Source organism: Capricornis sumatraensis, chromosome 9 (assembly GCF_032405125.1).
Source record: "Capricornis sumatraensis isolate serow.1 chromosome 9, serow.2, whole genome shotgun sequence".
In the NCBI taxonomy this organism is placed as follows: Eukaryota; Metazoa; Chordata; class Mammalia; order Artiodactyla; family Bovidae; genus Capricornis; species Capricornis sumatraensis.
The window spans coordinates 21,907,056-21,926,326 of record NC_091077.1 but is presented as its reverse complement, the minus strand read 5'-3'; the positions used below and the strand labels follow the sequence as shown (position 1 = coordinate 21,926,326).

Sequence of the window (19,271 nt, the reverse complement as noted above, 5' to 3'; positions counted from 1 at the left end):
GCCTGTTGTCTGGCCCCTCGGCTGGTGTAATGGTGCTCGAGCAGGCCAGGGTCCTGCTCCCTGCCGCGTCGCCAGTACCGAGAGCAATGTGGTGCATCACGCATGCTCGGTGAGTGTTTTCTGGCTGATGGAGAGTCAACCACATGACCAGGCAAGGGAGGGATGGATGTGGAGGAACTGAGGGTGCGGGAGGTGGCAGACGTCCTAGGCCCCAGCGGGAGGCCATTCCCAGAGCCCAGTGCCGTCACGATGCCACAAGGCTTCTCTGAGGGCAGGTGGCGGATGTGACCTTGTTGGCTTTTACGACAAACGCCATCAGTCTTCACACTGGGGCTCATTCCCCAGCGAGGAGCCTCCGCTTGGCCTCTGTTCCTGACCGCAGCTGGGAGTCCAGCCTGTCCAGCCCTGTCCAGCCGGATACCCAGGGTTCTGAGTGGATCTGTATAAAGAGCAGCCTGGCTTCCACTCATTACTTTATGTCAGCACCTTTCTCAACTTCTGAGAAACAGGAAGCACCATGATGTGTGGTGGGGTTTGAAAGGATGATAAGACACGTAATCATGTTTCTCTGGTTTGGGCATGGAGGGCTGGGGTTCCTGTTTCCTCTGACTCTAATGCATCACCCTCTCCCTTAAACCAGAATTCTGGAGGATGAGGACGGTGTGGAAAATATGCTTTGGGAGGAGGGGGAAGAGCAGGAGGGTAAAGAGCTTTAAAGTGATATTATGAATGTATCATACATATAAAATACAGTGCACGTGGACAGTTTAAAGTTTAACAAAATAAAAACCCATGCGCCCACCACCCCATCCCCATCGAATGTGTTTCTGCCACAGCGTCCCTTTCAGTCCCCACCAGAAGTAACCACTATCTTGATTTTCTGGTTAATTATTTCTTTGCTATTCTTTATAGTTTTATCACATATGTAAATAGCCTCAAATTATATATGATTATGTTTTGCTGGGTTTTGAACTTCTCATAAATGGAATTGGTATTTAAAACTGGCTTTTACTGCTCAACAAAATGTTTCCAAATTCATCCATGTTGACCCATATAACTGTACATTTATTTACTGTTTTGACTATAATCGGGTGAGTGGATCAACCATAATTTATTTACATTTCCCCTCAACGTTTATAATTAAAAAAATTTTTTTTTGGTTTATTTTTTGCTTATTTTTGGGTGCGTTGGGTCTTCATTGCTGCCTGACAGCTTTCTCTAGTTTCGGTGAGTTGGGGGGGCGGCGTTCTCTCTAGTTGCAGTGCCCAGGCTTCTCATGTTGAGGTGGCTTCTCTCGTTTCAGAGCACAGGCTCTTGGCCTGTGGGCTTCAGTATTTGTGATACACAGGCTTAGTTGCCCCCACAACTAAGATGTGGAATCTTCCCTCATCAGGGGTCAAACCCATGCCCCTTGAATTAGCAGGCAGATTTTTTACCACTGGACCACCAGGGAAGTCCCAAGTGTTCGCTATTAAAAACAATGATGCAAAAAGGATTAGATAAATAATAAGGAAATCTGAATAAGGTATAGACTTCAATTAATGATAATGTATCAGTATTGGCTCATCAATGTGACCAGTGTACGTTACTGAAGCTAAGTCGCTCAGTCGTGTCCTACTCTTGGCAGCCCCATGCACTGTAGCCTGCGAGGCTCCTCCTTCCGTGGGATTCTCCAGGCAAGAATACAGGAGTGGGTTGCAGTGCCCTCCTCCGGGGGATCTTCCCAACCGGGGGATCGAACGCAGGTCTGTTATGTCTCCTGCATTGGCAGGCAGATTCTTTACCACTAGCGCCACCTGGGAAGCACTGCATTACTCATAAGTGAGTAAGTAAGTGAAGTCGCTCAGTCGTGTCCGACTCTTTGCGACCCCATGGACTGTAGCCTACCAGGCTCCTCTGTCCAAGGGATTTTCCAGGCAATAGTCCTGGAGTGGATTGCCATTTCCTTCTCCAGCGAATCTTCCCCACCCAGGGATCGAACCCGGGTCTCCCACGTTGTAGACAGACGCTTTACCATCTGAGCCACCAGGGAAGTCCTGCATTACTTATATAAGAGGTTAATAATAAGAGAAATTCAGTGTGGGGTACTCTGTACTCTCCTCACAAAATTTTATAATTTTTTTGTAAATCTAAAACTATTCTAAAATAAAAATTTATTTTTAAAAAAGCCAGTGCTGCTATGAACAAACTCATAGTTTCTGGTGTCCACATGCAAGGACTTTTGTAGAATACACAGTAAATTGAATTTCTGGGTCCAAGAGTGCATCCGCCTTCCATTTTACTGGGTACTACATTTCAAAAGTACCAGTTTACACTGTTGCTTACACTTATACTTTGTAACATGTAAGAATTCCTTTTACTTCACACCCTGGGCAAGACTTGTAATATCTGACTTTTTCATTTTTGCCAATCTGGTGGGTGTGAAATGTTATCTCACTGCGGTGTAATTTTGCATTTCCCCGACTACTAACAAGGGTGAACATCTCTTGATATGTTTATTGGCCATCCGAGTTTCCTGTTCTGAGAAGTGCTTATTCATGTCATTTACCTTCTTTTTGTAGTGGGTTATTTATCTTTTTCTTATTGATTATGAGGACTTTGTTACATGGTCTAGAAATGAATCCTTTGTCTTTTATACATGATGCAAATATTTGTCCTAGATTGTAACTTGTGTTTTCACCCTCCTTATGGTACATTTGAGAAATGTTGACTGTATCCATCTTTCCTTTAATGATCTATACTTTAGGGATTTATTTGCAAAATCATTGTCTTGGTGCTGGAGAGCACCTGTGTGCCCCTTCAGATGCCCTCACAGCCCTTCTTTAGCCTGTGTCCTGGGAGGCACACTAGTGTGGACTCCGGAAATGATTTTTGCTCTAAGGCCCCCCATTGGGTTTGGCTGGGAGCTCAGTCAAGCTAGGATATGTGTCCTCCCAGCTCCCAACTTGCAAGGTTGCTGAGCACTGTGCTATGCAACAGCTGTGTCCCTTGGCTGAGGGTCCTGGCTCCTACCAGTGACCCTCTCCACACAGCTCTCTGGAGCTCAAAGTTTTACATACCATTCTCTCTCTTGTTGCAGCTCCTGTGATTAGTCTCAGGGGACTGCATTTTCCTTCCCAGGTTTCCTACACCCTGTTCTCACTTTTGGCTTCCCAGGTGGCTCAGTGGTATAGAATCCACCTGCCAATGCAGGAGACACAGGAGATGCAGGTTCGATCCCTGAGTCAGGAAGATCCCCTGGCGGAGGAAATGGCAACCCACTCCAATATTCTTGCCTGGGAAGTCCCCTGGAAAGAGGAGCCTGGTGAGCTCCAGTCCATGGGGTCGCAAAGAGTCAGACAAGACTTTAGTGACTAAACAGCATTAGTTCGATTTTTAGCTTTTTAAGAACCTTCCATACTGTTCTCCATAGAGGCTCCACCAATTTACATTCTCACCAACAGTGTGGCAGGCGTCCCTTTTCTCCAGACCCTCTCCAGCATTTGTTTTTTGCAGACTTTTTGAGGGTTTCCCTGATTGCTCCCCTGTAAAGCATCCGCCTGCAATGCAGGAGACCCCGCTTTGATTCCTGGGTCAGGAAGATCCGCTAGAGAAGGGAAAGGCTGCCCACTCCAGTGTTCTGGCCTGGAGAATTCCATGGACTGTATAGTGCATGCGGTTTTGATGATGGTCATTCTGACTGGTGTGAGGTGATACCTCATTGTAGTTTGGTTTGCATTTCTCTAGTAATTAGTGATGCTGAGCATCTTTTCATGGGCTTTCCTGCCATATGTATATCTTCTTTGGAGAAATGTCTATTTAGATCTGCCCATTTCTTGATTGTGGGTTTTGGTTTTTAAAAGACTGGTTTATTTTAAGACTGGTTTATTTCTGAGAGTATAAATCTTCAAGGGTCCCAGCTGAAAACGGCAGTATTTACAGGAACTGTTCCTACCTGGTGGGCACAGAAACCCCATTTTCTTTCCCCCTTACCCATGAGACTTCATAAAAGTCTGCTTTATCCACAGTCCCTCAGCCACAGCTCTTCTCTTAGCGTCTCTGTGGCTCAGCCCCTCAATTTCTAGACCAATGGTTTGTTGCTGTTCAGTTTCTGAGTCATGTGCCATTCTTTGCCACCTCATGAACTGCAGCACACTAGGCTCCTCTGTCCTTCACTCTCTCCATAGTTTGCTCAAATTCATGTCCATTGAGTGGATGATGCTATCTAACCATTTCATTCTCTGCTGCTCCCCTCTCCTTTTGCCTTCAATCTTTCCCAGCATCAGGGGCTTTTCTAATGAGTCAGCTCTTCCCATCAGGTGGCCAAAGTATTGGAGCTTCAGCTTTAGTATCAGTCTTTCCAATAAATATTCAGGGTTGATTTCCTTTAGGATTGACTGGTTGGATCTCCTTGCAGTCCAAGGGGCTTTCAAAAGTCTTCTCTTGCACCACAATTTGAAAGTATCAATTCTTTAGCACTCAGCCTTCTTTATGGTCCAGTTCTCACATCCATACATGACTACTGGAAAAACCATAGCTTTGACTATATGAAACTTTTTGGACAAAGTTATATCTCTGCTTTTTAACATGCTTTTTTGGAAACTTTCCCTTTAAGGAGCAAGTGTCTTTTAATTTCATGGCTGCAGGCACTGTCTACAGTGATTTTGGAGCCCAAGAAAATAAAATCGGTCTCTGCTTCCACTTTTTCCTCTTTTATTTGCCATGAAGTGATGGAACCAGATGCCTTGATCTTAGTTTTTTGAATGTTGAATTTTAAGCCAGCTTTTTCACTTTCCTCTTTCACCTTTGCCAAGAGGATCTTAAGTTCCTCTTCACTTTTTGCCATTAGAGTGGTATCATCTGCGTGTTTGAGTTGTTGATATTTCTCCTGGTAATCCTGATTCCAGCTTGTAAGTCATCCAGCCCAGCATTTCGTATAATGTACTCTGCACATAAGTTAAATAAGCAGGGTAACAGTATATAGCCTTGATGTACTCCTTTCCCAATTTGAAACCAGTCCATTTTTCCATGTCTGGTTCTAACTGTTGCTTCTTGACCTGCAAATAGGTTTCTCAGGAGACAAGTGAGGTGGTCTGATACTCCCATCTCTTTCAGAATTTTCCAGTTTGTTGTGATCCATACTAACAAAGGCTTTAGCAGAGTCAGTGAAGCAGAAGTAGATGTTTTTTTGGAACTCCTTTGCTTTCTCCATGATCCAACGAACGTAGGCAATTTGATCTCTTGTTCTGCTCCCTCCCAGGAGGCAGACAGAAAAGAATCTGCCTGCCAATGCAGGAGACATAAGAGACAGGGTTTCAATCCCTGGGTTGGGAAGATCCTTGGAGTAGGAAATGGCAACCCACGCCAGGATTCTTGCCTGGAGAATCTGTGGACAGAGGAGCTTGGTGGGCTATACTCCATAGGGTTGCAAAGAGTCAGACACAACTGAAGCGACTTAGCCCACACATATTCTCTGCCTCTTTGAAACCCAGCTTGTATATCTGGAAGCTCTCAGTTCATACACTGCTGAAGCCTAGCTTGAAGGATTTTGAGCATTACCTTGCTAGCATGTGAGATGAGCACAATTGTATGGTAGTTTGAGCATTCTTTGGCATTGTCTTCTTTTGGGATTGGAATGAAAACTGACCTTTGCCAGTCCTGTGGCCACTGCTGAATTTTCCAAATTTGCTGACATATTGAGTGCAGCACTTGAACAGCATCATCGTTTATGATTTTAAATAATTCAGCTGGAATTTCATCACCTCTGTTAGCTTGGTTTATAGTAATGCTTCCTAAGGCCCACTTGACTTCGCACTCCAGGATATCTGGCTCTAGGTGAGTAACTACACTATCATGGTCATCTAGGTCATTAAGACCCTTTTTTGTATAGTTTTCCTGTGTATTCTTGTGACTTCCTCTTAATCTCTTCTGCTTCTGGTAGTTCTTTACTGTTTCTGTCCTTTATTGTGCCCATCTTTGCATGAAATGTTCCTTTGATATCTCCAATTTTCTTGAAGATATCTCTAGTCTTTCCCACTCTATTATTTTCCTCTATTTACTTCCACTGTTCATTTAAGAAAGCCTTCTTATCTTTCCTTGCTATTCTCTGGAACTCTGCATTCAGCTGAGTATGACCAATGCTTATTAGTCAGTAAATGCCTCAAGTTAAAAGCTATGGCGTGTCTGGCTCACTTCTAAGTTTCCTTCTCTCTAGGCTTTGATATTTTAAGTCTTTATTGCCTTGTTGTGCTCTGATTTTTAAAATAGATTTTAAAAACTATGTAACCAACTTTCCTAATTGTTCTTAGGGTTTCCTGGGTAGGTAGTTCAAACAGTAAAGAATCTGCCTGCAATGCAGGAGATCTGAATTCCATCCCTGGGTTGGGAAAATCCTCTGGAAAAGGGAATGGCTGCCCACTCCAGAGTTCTTGCCTGAGAATCCCATGGACAGAGGAGCCTGGTGGGCTACACCCAAAGGGCTAGTTTGTGAAAGCTGGTCTGCTTAAGCCTGAGGGATGACTGTACGTTGAATGGCATTTGATTATCCACCTTTCTTGCTCTAGGAGCAACTCAATGTAATACCCATCACAATAAATCCCTGAGAGTCAAAGATCAGGGACCCTGACTGCCGCTATGGCCTTGCTGCCAGTTGTAGGATGATGTCCACCTTGCCTCTGATGATCATGTGCCCCCAAACTGGCTACTGCCACTCCAGGGATCCGATCACGCCCACTGATATCAGGAAACTCATGTCAATGGCGGCATCCTCCACCTTCCACCCAGCTTACAGAGAACGTCCACTACCAAGCTGTGTCATGATGCCTGTTTCTCCTCACTAGTGTTAATGAAGTTACTGTTGCTGTGTTAGTGAAGGAGCGTCCCCTGTGCTCTCTAGGCCCTAGAATTTAGGCAATATAGAGCTTCAACACTACAGAAAGGAAGTTCTGGCATCACTATTTCATAGGCCATCATCGAGGTCAGGTTTCAAAGCGCCATTCCAGCAAACTGTCAGGATTGGCTCCAAGAGTTCTTGCCAAAACATTAACTCCTGAGCCACAGTGAGTAGCCCGCATGTTAATGAACTCAGCCCTACTCAACTCTGTGTTCCTCTGGACTAATAGCCTCAGGTCCGCTGTGCTCTGGATTTGGACAGCGCATATTAGTGAGCTCCTGCAGGCCTGTTGCTTTCCTGCCAAGACTGAATGTCAGTTTTGAAGCTATTGCCTTTCAGCTCCACACCTGCCTTCTATACTCTTCTAGGACTGGGTTCTGCAAACCAACTTCTCCTTTCCCAGCTGTTTCTTTGTTAGAATCTGTCAATAGCGGGTGCTAGACGAGGAATTGGAGGAAGAAGGCACTCACTTCTTCCTGTTTGTTTCCTAGTCCTTATCTTTGTTTCCTACTCTCATCTTTGATATTCGTATTCCTAACCCTAAGGTTAACCCTGGCTGTAGCAGTTTGTTCTGAGAGCAGCAAGTGATTACACTTGGCAGGTTTTCCAGCATTCATAGAACCAAACTCGGCACAAACTTGTTTCCCTTTGGGATCCCAGCACCAGCCACCCGGCACCCTCTCAGAGGGCTGGATCCCAGACCCATTTTCTCCCCTGGCTCAGAAACACTACCGTCAGTAGGGCAGTGCCCCTCCTCCAGGGGCCTGAGTTTCAGGCCCTCCAAGATTCTAGGTTTTAATATTACTACTCCCTCCATTTGATTCCCAGCCATAGGGGTGAGAGCTGCTTCCAACAGTTGTTAGCTTCATGACATACCTTATTGTTCCCTTTTTGCGCTTCCTATTTTAAAATGCCTGCTTAACGGTTATTAATATTCAATTCTATTAAAGTAACCAGTATAGTTTCTGTCATCTAATTGGGCCCTAAATTATACAGGCTATCTGAGATCTGACTCTGATTACTGGCCTGGAGGCAGTGAGGGTTGTTGAGGGAGGGTTACAAGGAGAACAAATGTCATCATGTAAAGCTCACTTTTCAGGAAAAATGATTATTCTGTCTCCAAGCAAGGAGATGCTACTCTACTCTGGTAAGGGGGACAGGGCTGCTTATGCCAATTAAGGAAACCTCAGAAAAATTGGGATCTTCAAGTGTCTCAGGTTTTCTCACCCAAAATTTCCTATGCCAGTTCTCATGGTCTCACTCTTTCCCACATAAGAGCCCCAAGAAGAAGAATAAGAAGAAGCCCCTATGGAAGAATGCCAAAGGAACACAACTATTCTCCCTTGAAGCTCTACAAAGACCTGCAAGCAATCGGACCCTGAGCCTAATTTTCAGCTCAGTCTGCCCTGAGACGGTAGGGGATAAGGGCCTCCTTTAAAGTTGCCATAGAATATTCTAGCAATCGGAGCATATCTTAAAGTGGAATTGGGTTGTCCCAAGCCTGTCATTCATTCTCTTTTGGTAAGGTCAGGAGAGTACTCTGCAATCCTGGTAATTAGCAACAACATGGTTCCCATACGTTCCCAGCCACTTTAACTGCCATTGCCTTGTTCTCCATCTTCCCTTCACCGAAATTAGCCAGAGTTTAAAGCTTAAGACATTCCCAAGCTGCTACACATCAGAAGTTATTGCCAGTCCACTTATTCTCAGCAAAAAGGTTCCTATTATTTCACAGAGGTGAGTGATCCAACTCCGAAATTCCATCCCAAGGATTCATTACACCTGACACCGATTACCATAGCCCAGTTCTCCTCAGAAAGCAGAACGTGAGGCAAGGATTGGAGAGCTGACGCTTTGTTTGGCAGTTACAAGCCTAGGCTGGTGATACTGAGGAGAACGGGGATGTGAGGGAAGAAAGATGCGAAGGAAGATGACGTGATGTACTGGCCATGCAGTCTTTCCTAGAGACTAGGAAACCCTCATGATTCATATTCAAATGTCTGTGATGTAAACGGTGCTTCCTGCTGACTGTACAGTTCACATATACCTTCAGTGGTCCTGCAGGGTTTCTTGCATGGTCCACGCTTTCTAAGAAATACTTTTAGTCATCACCATTGAGTGTGGTATTTGCTGTAAGCTTATCAGCTGAAAGACACTCCTTTCTATTTCAACCCTGCTGAAAGTAGTTACAATAAATGGATTTTAAATTTCAGTAATTGTTTTATTTCATCAATATAATGCAGTTTATCTCTTTGGATAATGTGGTAAATTATATTAATGGATTTTTAATCTATTTAATCTTGAATTCTTGAAATAAATTCAACTTAGTTTATTACACAATATATTTTTATATGTACTGGACATGAATTGATAACACTTGTTTACAGTTTCCTGAGTTTAGGATCATAATTTTCTATTCTTATACAATCCCCCTTGGAATTTACTATAATATGTATTAGTTTCATAAAATGAACTGTAAAGTATTCCATTTTATTTTCCGTAAAAGTTTATGTATGTTTGGAATTACATGTTGACTTGGAAATTTGTGGAGACTTACCAATAGAACTCTCTGGCCTTTGTGTATTCTTTGTGGGAAGATTTTAGATGATTGATCAGATTTCTTTATTGGTTATAGAACCCTTCTGGGTTCCTTTGCCTTCTGGCATCAGTTTTGGGAATTCCTGTCTGGAATAGGACACATGTTTGTATGCCCTCTCTTGCAGGTGTAGATGGAATGTCACACTGTGAAATGAGGTCTGGGCTCTCATGTGGTTGCCGATGGCCAGATGATGTGACTTGAAAGTACAGGGAGGTAAGCTCTGGTGGAGTAAACCTTGATTCATGGGGTATGGGAGAGAAAAGGGAGCCCAGCATATCAGCTTCCCTCTCCTTTGCCCTTTCTCTGTACTAAGGTATTCTTTCTCCTTTCAATGCTTCTGCAGGATGTGATGGGCAGACATACTTGCTGAGACTTGCTGTGTGTCTTCCTGCTTCCATGTGTTGGTATGATTTTTAGAACTGAGGTGTAATTCTCCAAGGATAATGGAAAAAGCAATTGTTTTGTTTGTTTGTTTTTTGGTGAAACCATGCAACATGCAGGATCTTAGTTCCCTGAACAAAGATCAAACCCATGCCCCTTGCAGTGGTTAACCATTGGACAGCCAGCAGCTGTTGCTATGGCAGCACCCTGGGATGGAAGCATCTGGAACACTGAGCCCACCCGTGGAGGACAGCTGCTGTGCAGGGCTATCCGGTTGACACCCCCAGTGTGATTAAGAAAGAAACTCCCCTCGTGTCCCTCCTCTGGGATTCAGAGGTAATTTATTACTTTAGAATCCTCTAGATGATTCTGACTGATGCGCATTCAGAGTTGTATAAGATAGATCTGAAAGACTACAATATAAAAACAAGAGCTCTAAAACGGGAATTCTCTGGCAACCCAGGGGGTAAGACTGCACTTTCATTGCTGACAGCCCAGGTCCCATCGCTGGTCTGGGAGCCAAAATTCGACAAGCTGTTCTGTAGAGATGCAGCCAAAATAATAAAATAAAAATAAGGTCTCTGATAGAGGAATGCCCAAAGTAATGCAGGGCATCTAATACTGCTGGGCTAGGCAGAGAGAGAATCAACGATGTTAGTGTAACTAATTAGTGTAATTAGCTAGTATTGGAGCCTGGCTGTGAGAGCAGAGATGGAGGGATGGATGAAAACATCCAAAGGATCATTGCAGGTTCCCTGTGTGGGAAAAGACAGACATACTGAGACAGGGTGGGTAAAGGCACAGAGATGAAAAAATTCCTGGATATGCTGGGAAGAGCTTGCATTCCCTACAGAACTTCTTCCCAGTTTTCCACATAGAACATTTATTCATAGAACACATATGCCTTTCAAAATACAATACTAGCTATATGTCCCCCAACCCTGATGCATTTTTAAAGAGTGATGAGGCAGGGAGCTCAACAGAGAAAACCTTTAGGTTTATTCCCAATATAATTAGTAGCATATCGAGGGTCACAGAATACAACTGGAATGGCTCAGAATGTCAACTAAGTGGATATGTAGCACGTTATTAGGATAAAGAATCCATAATAATTGTTTCATGATCAGGAAGTACAGTTTTAAATATTTTACATTCTTATTTCACCACAATTTATTAAACAAACAAATACAGAAATATAAACCTTAAAATACTTTACAGCCTAATATGTCAGCTTGTTGGTTATACACAGGCATTTTACTGTGTTTTATGTTTTGGAAAATTGGTTGAGGATTTTGGATTAAGATGTAATGCACGAAACGTTTTCCCATTTAAAATGATGGTAGTGAGGCTCCTGTTTAGCATTTTCTTTCAAGCAATGTTTAATGAGAGATGCCTGTGTTTCTGAATGGTAGCACTTGGAGGGTTCAACGGTATGACCTGTAAAGAAAATGGACTTGAGAGCCAGAGGGTTTTGTTTGCAGCAGTGACATGTGGACATGAGTGTATTTTATCAACAGCCCTGACTTGGCAGGTGTGGGGAGAGCCTGAAGTAGGGAGCTGGTGATGGCTGAGTAGGTGACAGGTGAGGGCCTCACCTGAGACACTGATGGAGAGGGGGAATCAGAGAGACATTCCAGAGGCTGAATGGCTGATGGAAGGGCACAGAGGTTTAAAGTTAGGGAGTCTTCCAGAAGGGTGATAGGAAGGTTCAGTTCAGTTCAGTCACTCAGTCATATCCAACTCTTTGAGGCCCCATGGACTGCAGCACACCAGGCCTCCCTGTCCATCACCAACTCCTGGAGTTTACCCAAACTCATGTCCATTGAGTCGGTGATGCCATCCAGCCATCTCATCCTCTGTCATCCCCTTCTCCTCCTGCCCTCAATCCCTCCCAGCATCAGGGTCTTTTCCAATGAGTCAACACTTCCCATGAGGTGGCCAAAGTATTAGAGTTTCAGCTTTAGCATCAGTCCTTCCAAAGAAATCCCAGGGCTGATCTCCTTCAGAATGGACTGGTTGAATCTCCTTGCAGTCCAAGGGACTCTCAAGAGTCTTCTCCAACACCACAGTTCAAAAGCATCAATTCTTTGGCACTCAGCTTTCTTCACCATCCAACTCTCACATCTATACATGACCACTGGAAAAACCATAGCCTTGACTAGACAGACCTTTGTCACAAAGTAATGTCTCTGCTTTTTAATATGCTGTCTAGGTTGGTCTTAACTTTCCTTCCAAAGAGTAAGTGTCTTTAAAATCACTGCAGTCACCATCTGCAGTGATTTTGGAGCCCCCCCAAAAATAAAGTCGGACACTGTTTCCACTGTTTTGCCATCTATTTGCCATGAAGTGATGGGACCAGATGCCATGATCTTCGTTTTCTGAATGTTGAGCTTTAAGCCAACTTTTTCACTCTCCTCTTTCACTTTCATCAAGAAGCTTTTTAGTTCCTCTTCACTTTCTGCCATGAGGGTGATGTCATCTGCATATCTGAGGTTATTGATATTTCTCCCAGCAATCTTGATTCCAGCTTATGCTTCCTCCAGCCCAGCGTTTCTCATGATGTACTCTGCATGTAAGTTAAATAGGAAGGTAGTCATGATTATGTTAGCCAAGTAGGGAACCTCGAAGGAAGAGGACGAAGAAGGACAAGGAAGAGCAGCAGCAGCAGATTTGAGGGAAGGGGATGGATGACAGAGAGGGGGCTTTGGTTTTAAATGCATTGTGTTGAGGTGTTCTCTGGGAAGGTTTCTCTGTGTCCCTCCAAAACTTAGCCTGATATTTCACTCTGGCGCCTCCCAATGGACATTAACAGCAGCATCACTAAAGTGAAAGTGAAAGTGAAGTCACTCAGTTGTGCCCGACTCTTTGCAACCCCATGAACTGTAGCCTATCAGGCTCCTCCGTCCATGGGATTTTCCAGGCAAGAGTGCTGGAGTGGATTGCCATTTCCTTCTCCAGGGGATCTTCCCGACCCAGGAATAGAACCCAGGTCTCCCGCATTGCAGGCAGATGCTTTGCCCTCTGAGCCACCAGGGAAGACAGAGTGCAATAGATGCTCTTTTATTGGAATAAGCTTTTGAGAGGGAAAACAAGACTCGTGAAAGTCTTTCTGTAACCTGGAGCCTGCCAGGCCCTCTCCTCTGCTGTTCTAGCTTCTGGAGCCCTGCAGTAGTCAGGCCTAGGTGAGGAAGCAGTTCATATAACTTGTAGGAGCCCCCCTCTCCCTGACCAGGGGCCACCAGATTGGAATTGTTTTACAGACTCAGCTGGGGAATCATTGTTTCCACCTTAAAAATCCTTGGTAGGTGTAAGAAGTTCCATTTCTGTGAGTGTCATGCAACCCTGATAGCTTTTAGCTTCTTTGAGACTGGTAGGTTGGTAAGAGTTGATGAGTAGGACTTTAGATAGGATATTCCAGCCTTAAATCCACAATAACTATATTGGACCTTGATAAAGAAGTGGGAAAATGACAGTTTTTTCCTGCCAAATTAATTTTATTTTTATTTTAAAAATTGAGGTACAGTTGATTTACAATATCTAGTTTCAGGTCTACAACATAGTGATTCAAAATTTGTATAGATTATACTCCACTTATATGATTATAAAATATTTACTGTATTCCCTGTACTGCACAATATATCCTTGTAGCTTATTTGTTTTATACATAGTACTTTGTGCCTCTTAATCATTACCTCAATATTGCCTCCCCCCGGCTCCTCTCCACTGGTAACGTTTGTTCTCTATATCCATGAGTCTGTTTCTTTTTTGTTACATTCACCTGTTTAATTTTTAGATTCTGCATGTAAGTGATAATACCCAGTATTTGTCTTTCTTTGTCTGATTCAATTCACTAAGCATAATACCCTCCAGGTCCATCCATGTTACAAATGGCAAATTTTCATTCTTTTTATGGCTAAGTAGTATTCCATTAGATACATATATAGAGAGAGAGTTATATACATATATATATGTATATATAAACTGTATATATATAGTTTCCCTGGTGGCTCAGCAGTAAAGAATCTGCCTGTGATGCAGGAGACCCAGAAGATGCAGACTTGATCCCTGGGTCAGGAAGATCCCCTAGAGGAGGAAATGGCAGCGGACTCCAGTGTTCTTGCCTGGAGAATTCCACAGACAGAGAAACCTAATGGGTTACAGTCCATGGTACCGCAAAGCATAGGACATGACTGACTTCACAAAGATGCATACGTTTACAAGGGCAGGGAATTTTGTCCTTTTTATTCACTGATGAATCCTAGTTCCTAGAACAATCCTGGAACATATGGGAGCTCAATAAATACTTGCTGACTTGAGTTAAACTGACATTCAGTCTCTTCTCAAATTGAGCTTCCTGTTTCCTGTCAGTTTCGAGAGTACTCAGCGTGGTGCTGTGCTGGCATCTCTTAATCAGCTCAGCCCCAGCTCTTGGGGCTTCGCGGGTGCACAGATTGGGACCTAAGCCACAGCAGAGTGCTGACTACCTTGCCTGAGTTTGCACTGGAAGGCAAATGCATCTTTTTGCACCAAAGGACTTGCCTTCTCCCGCTAGGAGTCTGTATGTGATGGCCCTGGCCCCTCTCCCACTCCCAGAAACAGCAGGAGCAGTTTCTTCACACAAGCAGTGGAGCACAGCACGTGCAATCCATGCAGCTAATGCCAGGTGAAGGGCACCATCTGCAAGGCCTTCTAGCACATGTGCGCAGCGCTCTCCCAGCTCGCTGTACTGGACCTGTGACCAGTAAATGAAGGAAGGAATTAGTGGCATAGTAAATGTTGTTACTGGGCCTCTCCTTCAGGTCTCAGGGTTGTTTTTTTTTTTTTTTTTCTGGCTGTTCAGGCTTTTCTCCAGTTGCGATGAGCGGGGGCTGCTCTCTTGGTGTGGTTGGAGGGCTTCTCATTCCCATGACTTGTTGCAGAGCACGGGCTGCAGGGCATGTGGGCTTCAGTAACTGCGGCTCCCAGGCTCTAGATCACAGGCTCAGTAGCTGTGGCTCGTGGGCTTAGTTGTCCCGTGGCCTGTGGGATCTTCCCAGATCAGAGATCGAACCCCAGGTCTAAGTTTTAAAGTATATCTTTAAAACACATATTTTCTGAATCCTTCAGAAATTTCCTCAAGCAGAGGAGCTTTCAAATATGGTACCGATAGTGGCAAACAGGCTGATTGGGTTGTTGTTCTGCCTAATGCTATTCTTCCTTGGGAATACAGACAGTGGGCACCTCTAGAACAGAGTCTCCCCATTATAACTGCCTGCCAGTGCTTCTCTGCCCGTTGTTAGGCCACAGTGTCAGGTGAGGTGAAGAACTCCCCCAGGTCCACAGTGCCCCGGGCTCCACAAAGAGCATTTCCAGCCCCTTCCCCAGACTGGCAGTGTGACTGGTCTGCCACGTGCTTCTCATAGACTGGAAAGAGACCTAAACACAGATTCCTACAGTGCTCTCCTCTCCTAGCGAAGTGGTGAAACTCATTTGAATTCTCTGGCCAGCCCTCATAATCATTCATTCATTCACTCACTCATTCATTCCTCACCTGCCATTTAGCCTGCACCATCCTAGTCTCTGGGCATAGTGGAGCAGAAGCCAGGCTTCAGCCCCTGGCCGTGTCCCTGCTGCCTCCTTCCCCATTCAGTCCCACTCGGTCACATCCACCCGCGGTACACCTAGGAACCTGCCACGTCTGCCACCCGGAAGATGGGAAAGACCTCCAAACTCAGCATGGTCTCACACAGATTGTGCTCACTTCAGGAGTAAGATAAAGGCCAACAACAAACTGAACTAGAGTTGTCAAATTTTGTTTTATTGAAACATAGCTTAAGGTGAAATAAATATTAATTTTCTAAGTTCTCAATTATTTCATAAATAATATTAAATTAACAGACATTTTACAAAATGTTATGTTAAATAAGATATATAAAAGTATATATATATGTATCTGTTTTGCCTGGAGCAAACTGGTGGAAAATACTTCAGTGATTCTGACATCTGAAATACAACTCAAATTTTTTGTTTTTATGCACTTTCTGCCTGTGTGAGGTAAAACAGTTGTATGCCTAAAATATTTACTTTGCTTCTGAAGTTTAATTACACTGAATATGAAGACTCCACCATTGGCTGGCCCTCATCCTTGTTGCATTAAAACATCCTTCTCCTCCTCCAGAAACTTTCACTACAGTGAAAGAGGTAGATCTCAGCTTTCCATCGTCCACTCTGTGTTTATCACACCAAGGAAAACTTGCAGGTAGTCGAGGAATTGTTTCACTCTCCATCTTTCTCCTCCACACTTCCTCTGTGAAAAGAACAGACGATAAGCATTGTAGGAAACTGTCAATTCCTATAAATGTAGGCAGAGCCAGACAAATATACGTAAGTTTCCACTAAATGTTTTTAGCTTACTTTTTGGAGGTCTATGTATTGTTTTATAAAAGACAAGTTTTGGAATATTTTTTTCACAGCATCCCCTTGTGCAGTTTGATTCTTCAACGTGTCTATTCCCTGAAAGACTTCTTCAATGCATAGTTGGTGCTAAATGAGGAAGATTTAAAAACAGTAAATAATCAAGACAAGGTATAAAAATTTGGTCCCAGAAGTTTGTTGTGTTGTTTACATGTCCAAAAAATGTTTTACTTGTTCTTTTTCCAAGTAGCAGACCACTTCACAGTGAGATATAATTTCCAGAAGTAGATAAAATTTTTGTAATTACTGAGGAGTTTTACAAATGATATAAATTAACTCCTTAACCAAAGTTAAAACGTTGATGAAAATACAGTATTGTAAAGTAAAATAAAGTAAAAATAAAAATTTAAAAAAAGTAAAAGCAAAAAAAAAAAAACGTTGAGAAAGTATAATGTAACTACGATACTGATTGACCTCACATGAGTTTCCTTTTGTAGTTCTAGCTGGTAATTTTATTTTATTTAGACTAATAAAATCATATATTTTACATTTTAATACAACCATGAGTTACTTTAAATGTATGCAATTCCTTTATACAATCATAATAATTTAAATATGTAGAAATGACACACATATTAGTATAGGGCATTCATTGTATATTTTAATGTCTACTGATCATGATTCTAAAAGTATAACCCTAACTTGCTCAAGCTTCAGAAAGACATAAAAGTGAGGACAGTCATAGTTAGTTAGAGTTGAATGGAGACTAGGAGGCTCCTCTCACAGAATATGGGATTCTTGTAGGAAGAAGTTCTATTTACAATAGCCAATGTCCATTGACAGGTGAATGAATAAAGAAGATGTGGTGTATATACACACACACACAATGGACTACTGTTCAGGTGTCAAAGGAATGAAATAATGTCATTTGCAGCAACATGGATGGACTTAGAGACTACCATACTAAGTGAAGTAAGTCAGACAGAGAAAGACAAATATCATATATCACTTATATGTCAAATCTAAAAAAAATGATACAAAGGAACTTATTTACAAAACAGACTCACAGATGTAGGAAGCAAACTTATGGTTAGCAAAGGAGAAAGGGAGAGGGAAGGGATAGATTAGGAATTTGGGAGCAACATATACACACTACTCTATATAAAATAGATAAACAAGGACCTATTGAGTATCACCTATCACTCAGTATTTTGTAATAACATATATGGAAAGGAGGGAAAAGAATCTGAAAAACAATATATATAAAATAATATATATGTAAACACACACACATGTAACTGAATCTTTGCATGCCTGAAATTAACACAACATTGTAAATCATCTATACTTCAATTTTAAAAATAAATTAATTTTTAAAGTATAGCAAAAAAGACATTAAATACCTAAAAATAAAAAAGAATGCCTAACTCAAGCAAGGCTCTTTGAAATGTAGAACTGACATCACCAGAGGGCCTGATCCAGTTGTTTAATGGATTTTACTTGTTATAAAGTCATTCTTAATATTTTTAAGTACATACTTTTGTATTCACATATATAAAAACAAAATGGAGAAATGTAAATCATTCCGGTGATAACTTTGCTTTATAGCTTAAAATATGAAATTCACTTATTCACTCAATCATTTATCAAATCATGATTTAACTTACATTTGTATGCTGTGGAGTAGGAATCATCAAGTTCTGAAAAGGAAAGGAAATACATTCATTTTAAAAGCACTTTAACACTCGTAATTTTTAGTAAAAATGCTTGCTAATTGTATGGTTACCAATTATATTTGTATTAACTCTCTCATAATTTCATGACTAATGACAGATCTTTAAAAATTAGCCACCACAAATGATTAGCTATATATTTTAAAGGCTGTAGGAATCAAAAAGAAAATTACCCCATCACCTATCAGCAGAGTTTGATGCGTGGAGAGCAGTGTCAAGGTCTCTGCCACCAGTCTATTCATGGTATTGGCACAAACATAGGCAGCTCCAAGAGCTACCAAGGTCAAATGCAAATGCATTCTCATGACTCTGAAACGTTCAGCGTTTGCCTTGGCAAAGAAAGTGCATAGTACAAGATTGCATACCCAACCAATTTATTCTCTCTCTTTGAGGAAATGAATAATTTCTAACAATCAGATACAGAATGCCTAATAGTGGCATATCATGAAACTAAATATTTCCAATGCCTGTATCTTATAGTTTTATCTTTCAATAATAATCAAAAATCCCTATTTTTCCCCCCTCTAAAATCATTTCTTGTTACCAAAGAAAATCCTTAGACTTATATATCATTGCCCCACATTTGCATGTTTTAAGTCAGAAGATTGAATTTCTTTTTAAAAGATGAATATAAAAATAAGTATAATGTAAACCACTACGTAGAATTTTATGCTGAAATACATAAATACTGAGAAGTTCTTTTCAGAGTAAGTAAACTCAAATGCAGTTGTAAGCTCGGTTGATCTGTCTCAAAAGAAATTGAATATACTGGTGAAGAGTGGAGACCATCAAAACTTAGCAGTCAAGTTGTGTTCACTGCACTCTTGATTAGGGTCCTTTCTAGTGGCTCAGAGGTTAAAGCGTCTGGCTGCAATGTGGGAGACCTGGGTTTGATCCCTGGGTTGGGAAGATCCCCTGGAGAAGGAAATGGCAACCCACTCCAGTATTCTTAAGCGTCTACTTGCAATGTGGGAGACCTGGGTTCAATCCCTGGGTTGGGAAGATCCTCTGGAGCAGGAAATGGCAACCCACTCTAGTATTCTTGCCTGGAGAATCCCATGGATGGAGGTGCCTGGTGGGATACAGTCCACAGGGTTGCAAAGAGTTGGACACAACTGAACAACTTAACTTTCACTTTCTTTCTATTGCCAGTAATCAAAACCTAACTCAAACTGGTTGAAGCCAAATGAGGGATTTGTTCTCTCATACAGTCAAATGATCCAGGGTGGAGGCTCATTTATGTTGCTTACCTCAGGGACTTTTGTCTCCATTCTCAGGCAGTGACCCATTCCTT

The 19,271-nt window shown here is 42.3% G+C and overlaps 1 protein-coding gene across 1 annotated transcript; it reads right to left on the bottom strand.

The window, feature by feature from the left end:
* Nucleotides 1–16,038: 16,038 nt before the first annotated feature.
* IL5 (interleukin 5) lies at nucleotides 16,039–18,282 on the bottom strand. Its single transcript, XM_068981409.1, has 4 exons — nucleotides 18,151–18,282; nucleotides 17,912–17,944; nucleotides 16,245–16,373; nucleotides 16,039–16,137 (listed from the first exon to the last, which is right to left on the bottom strand). Exons 1-4 carry the CDS (start codon nucleotides 18,280–18,282, stop codon nucleotides 16,039–16,041), a joined length of 393 nt encoding a protein of 130 aa, XP_068837510.1.
* Between the last annotated feature and the right edge of the window lie 989 nt (nucleotides 18,283–19,271).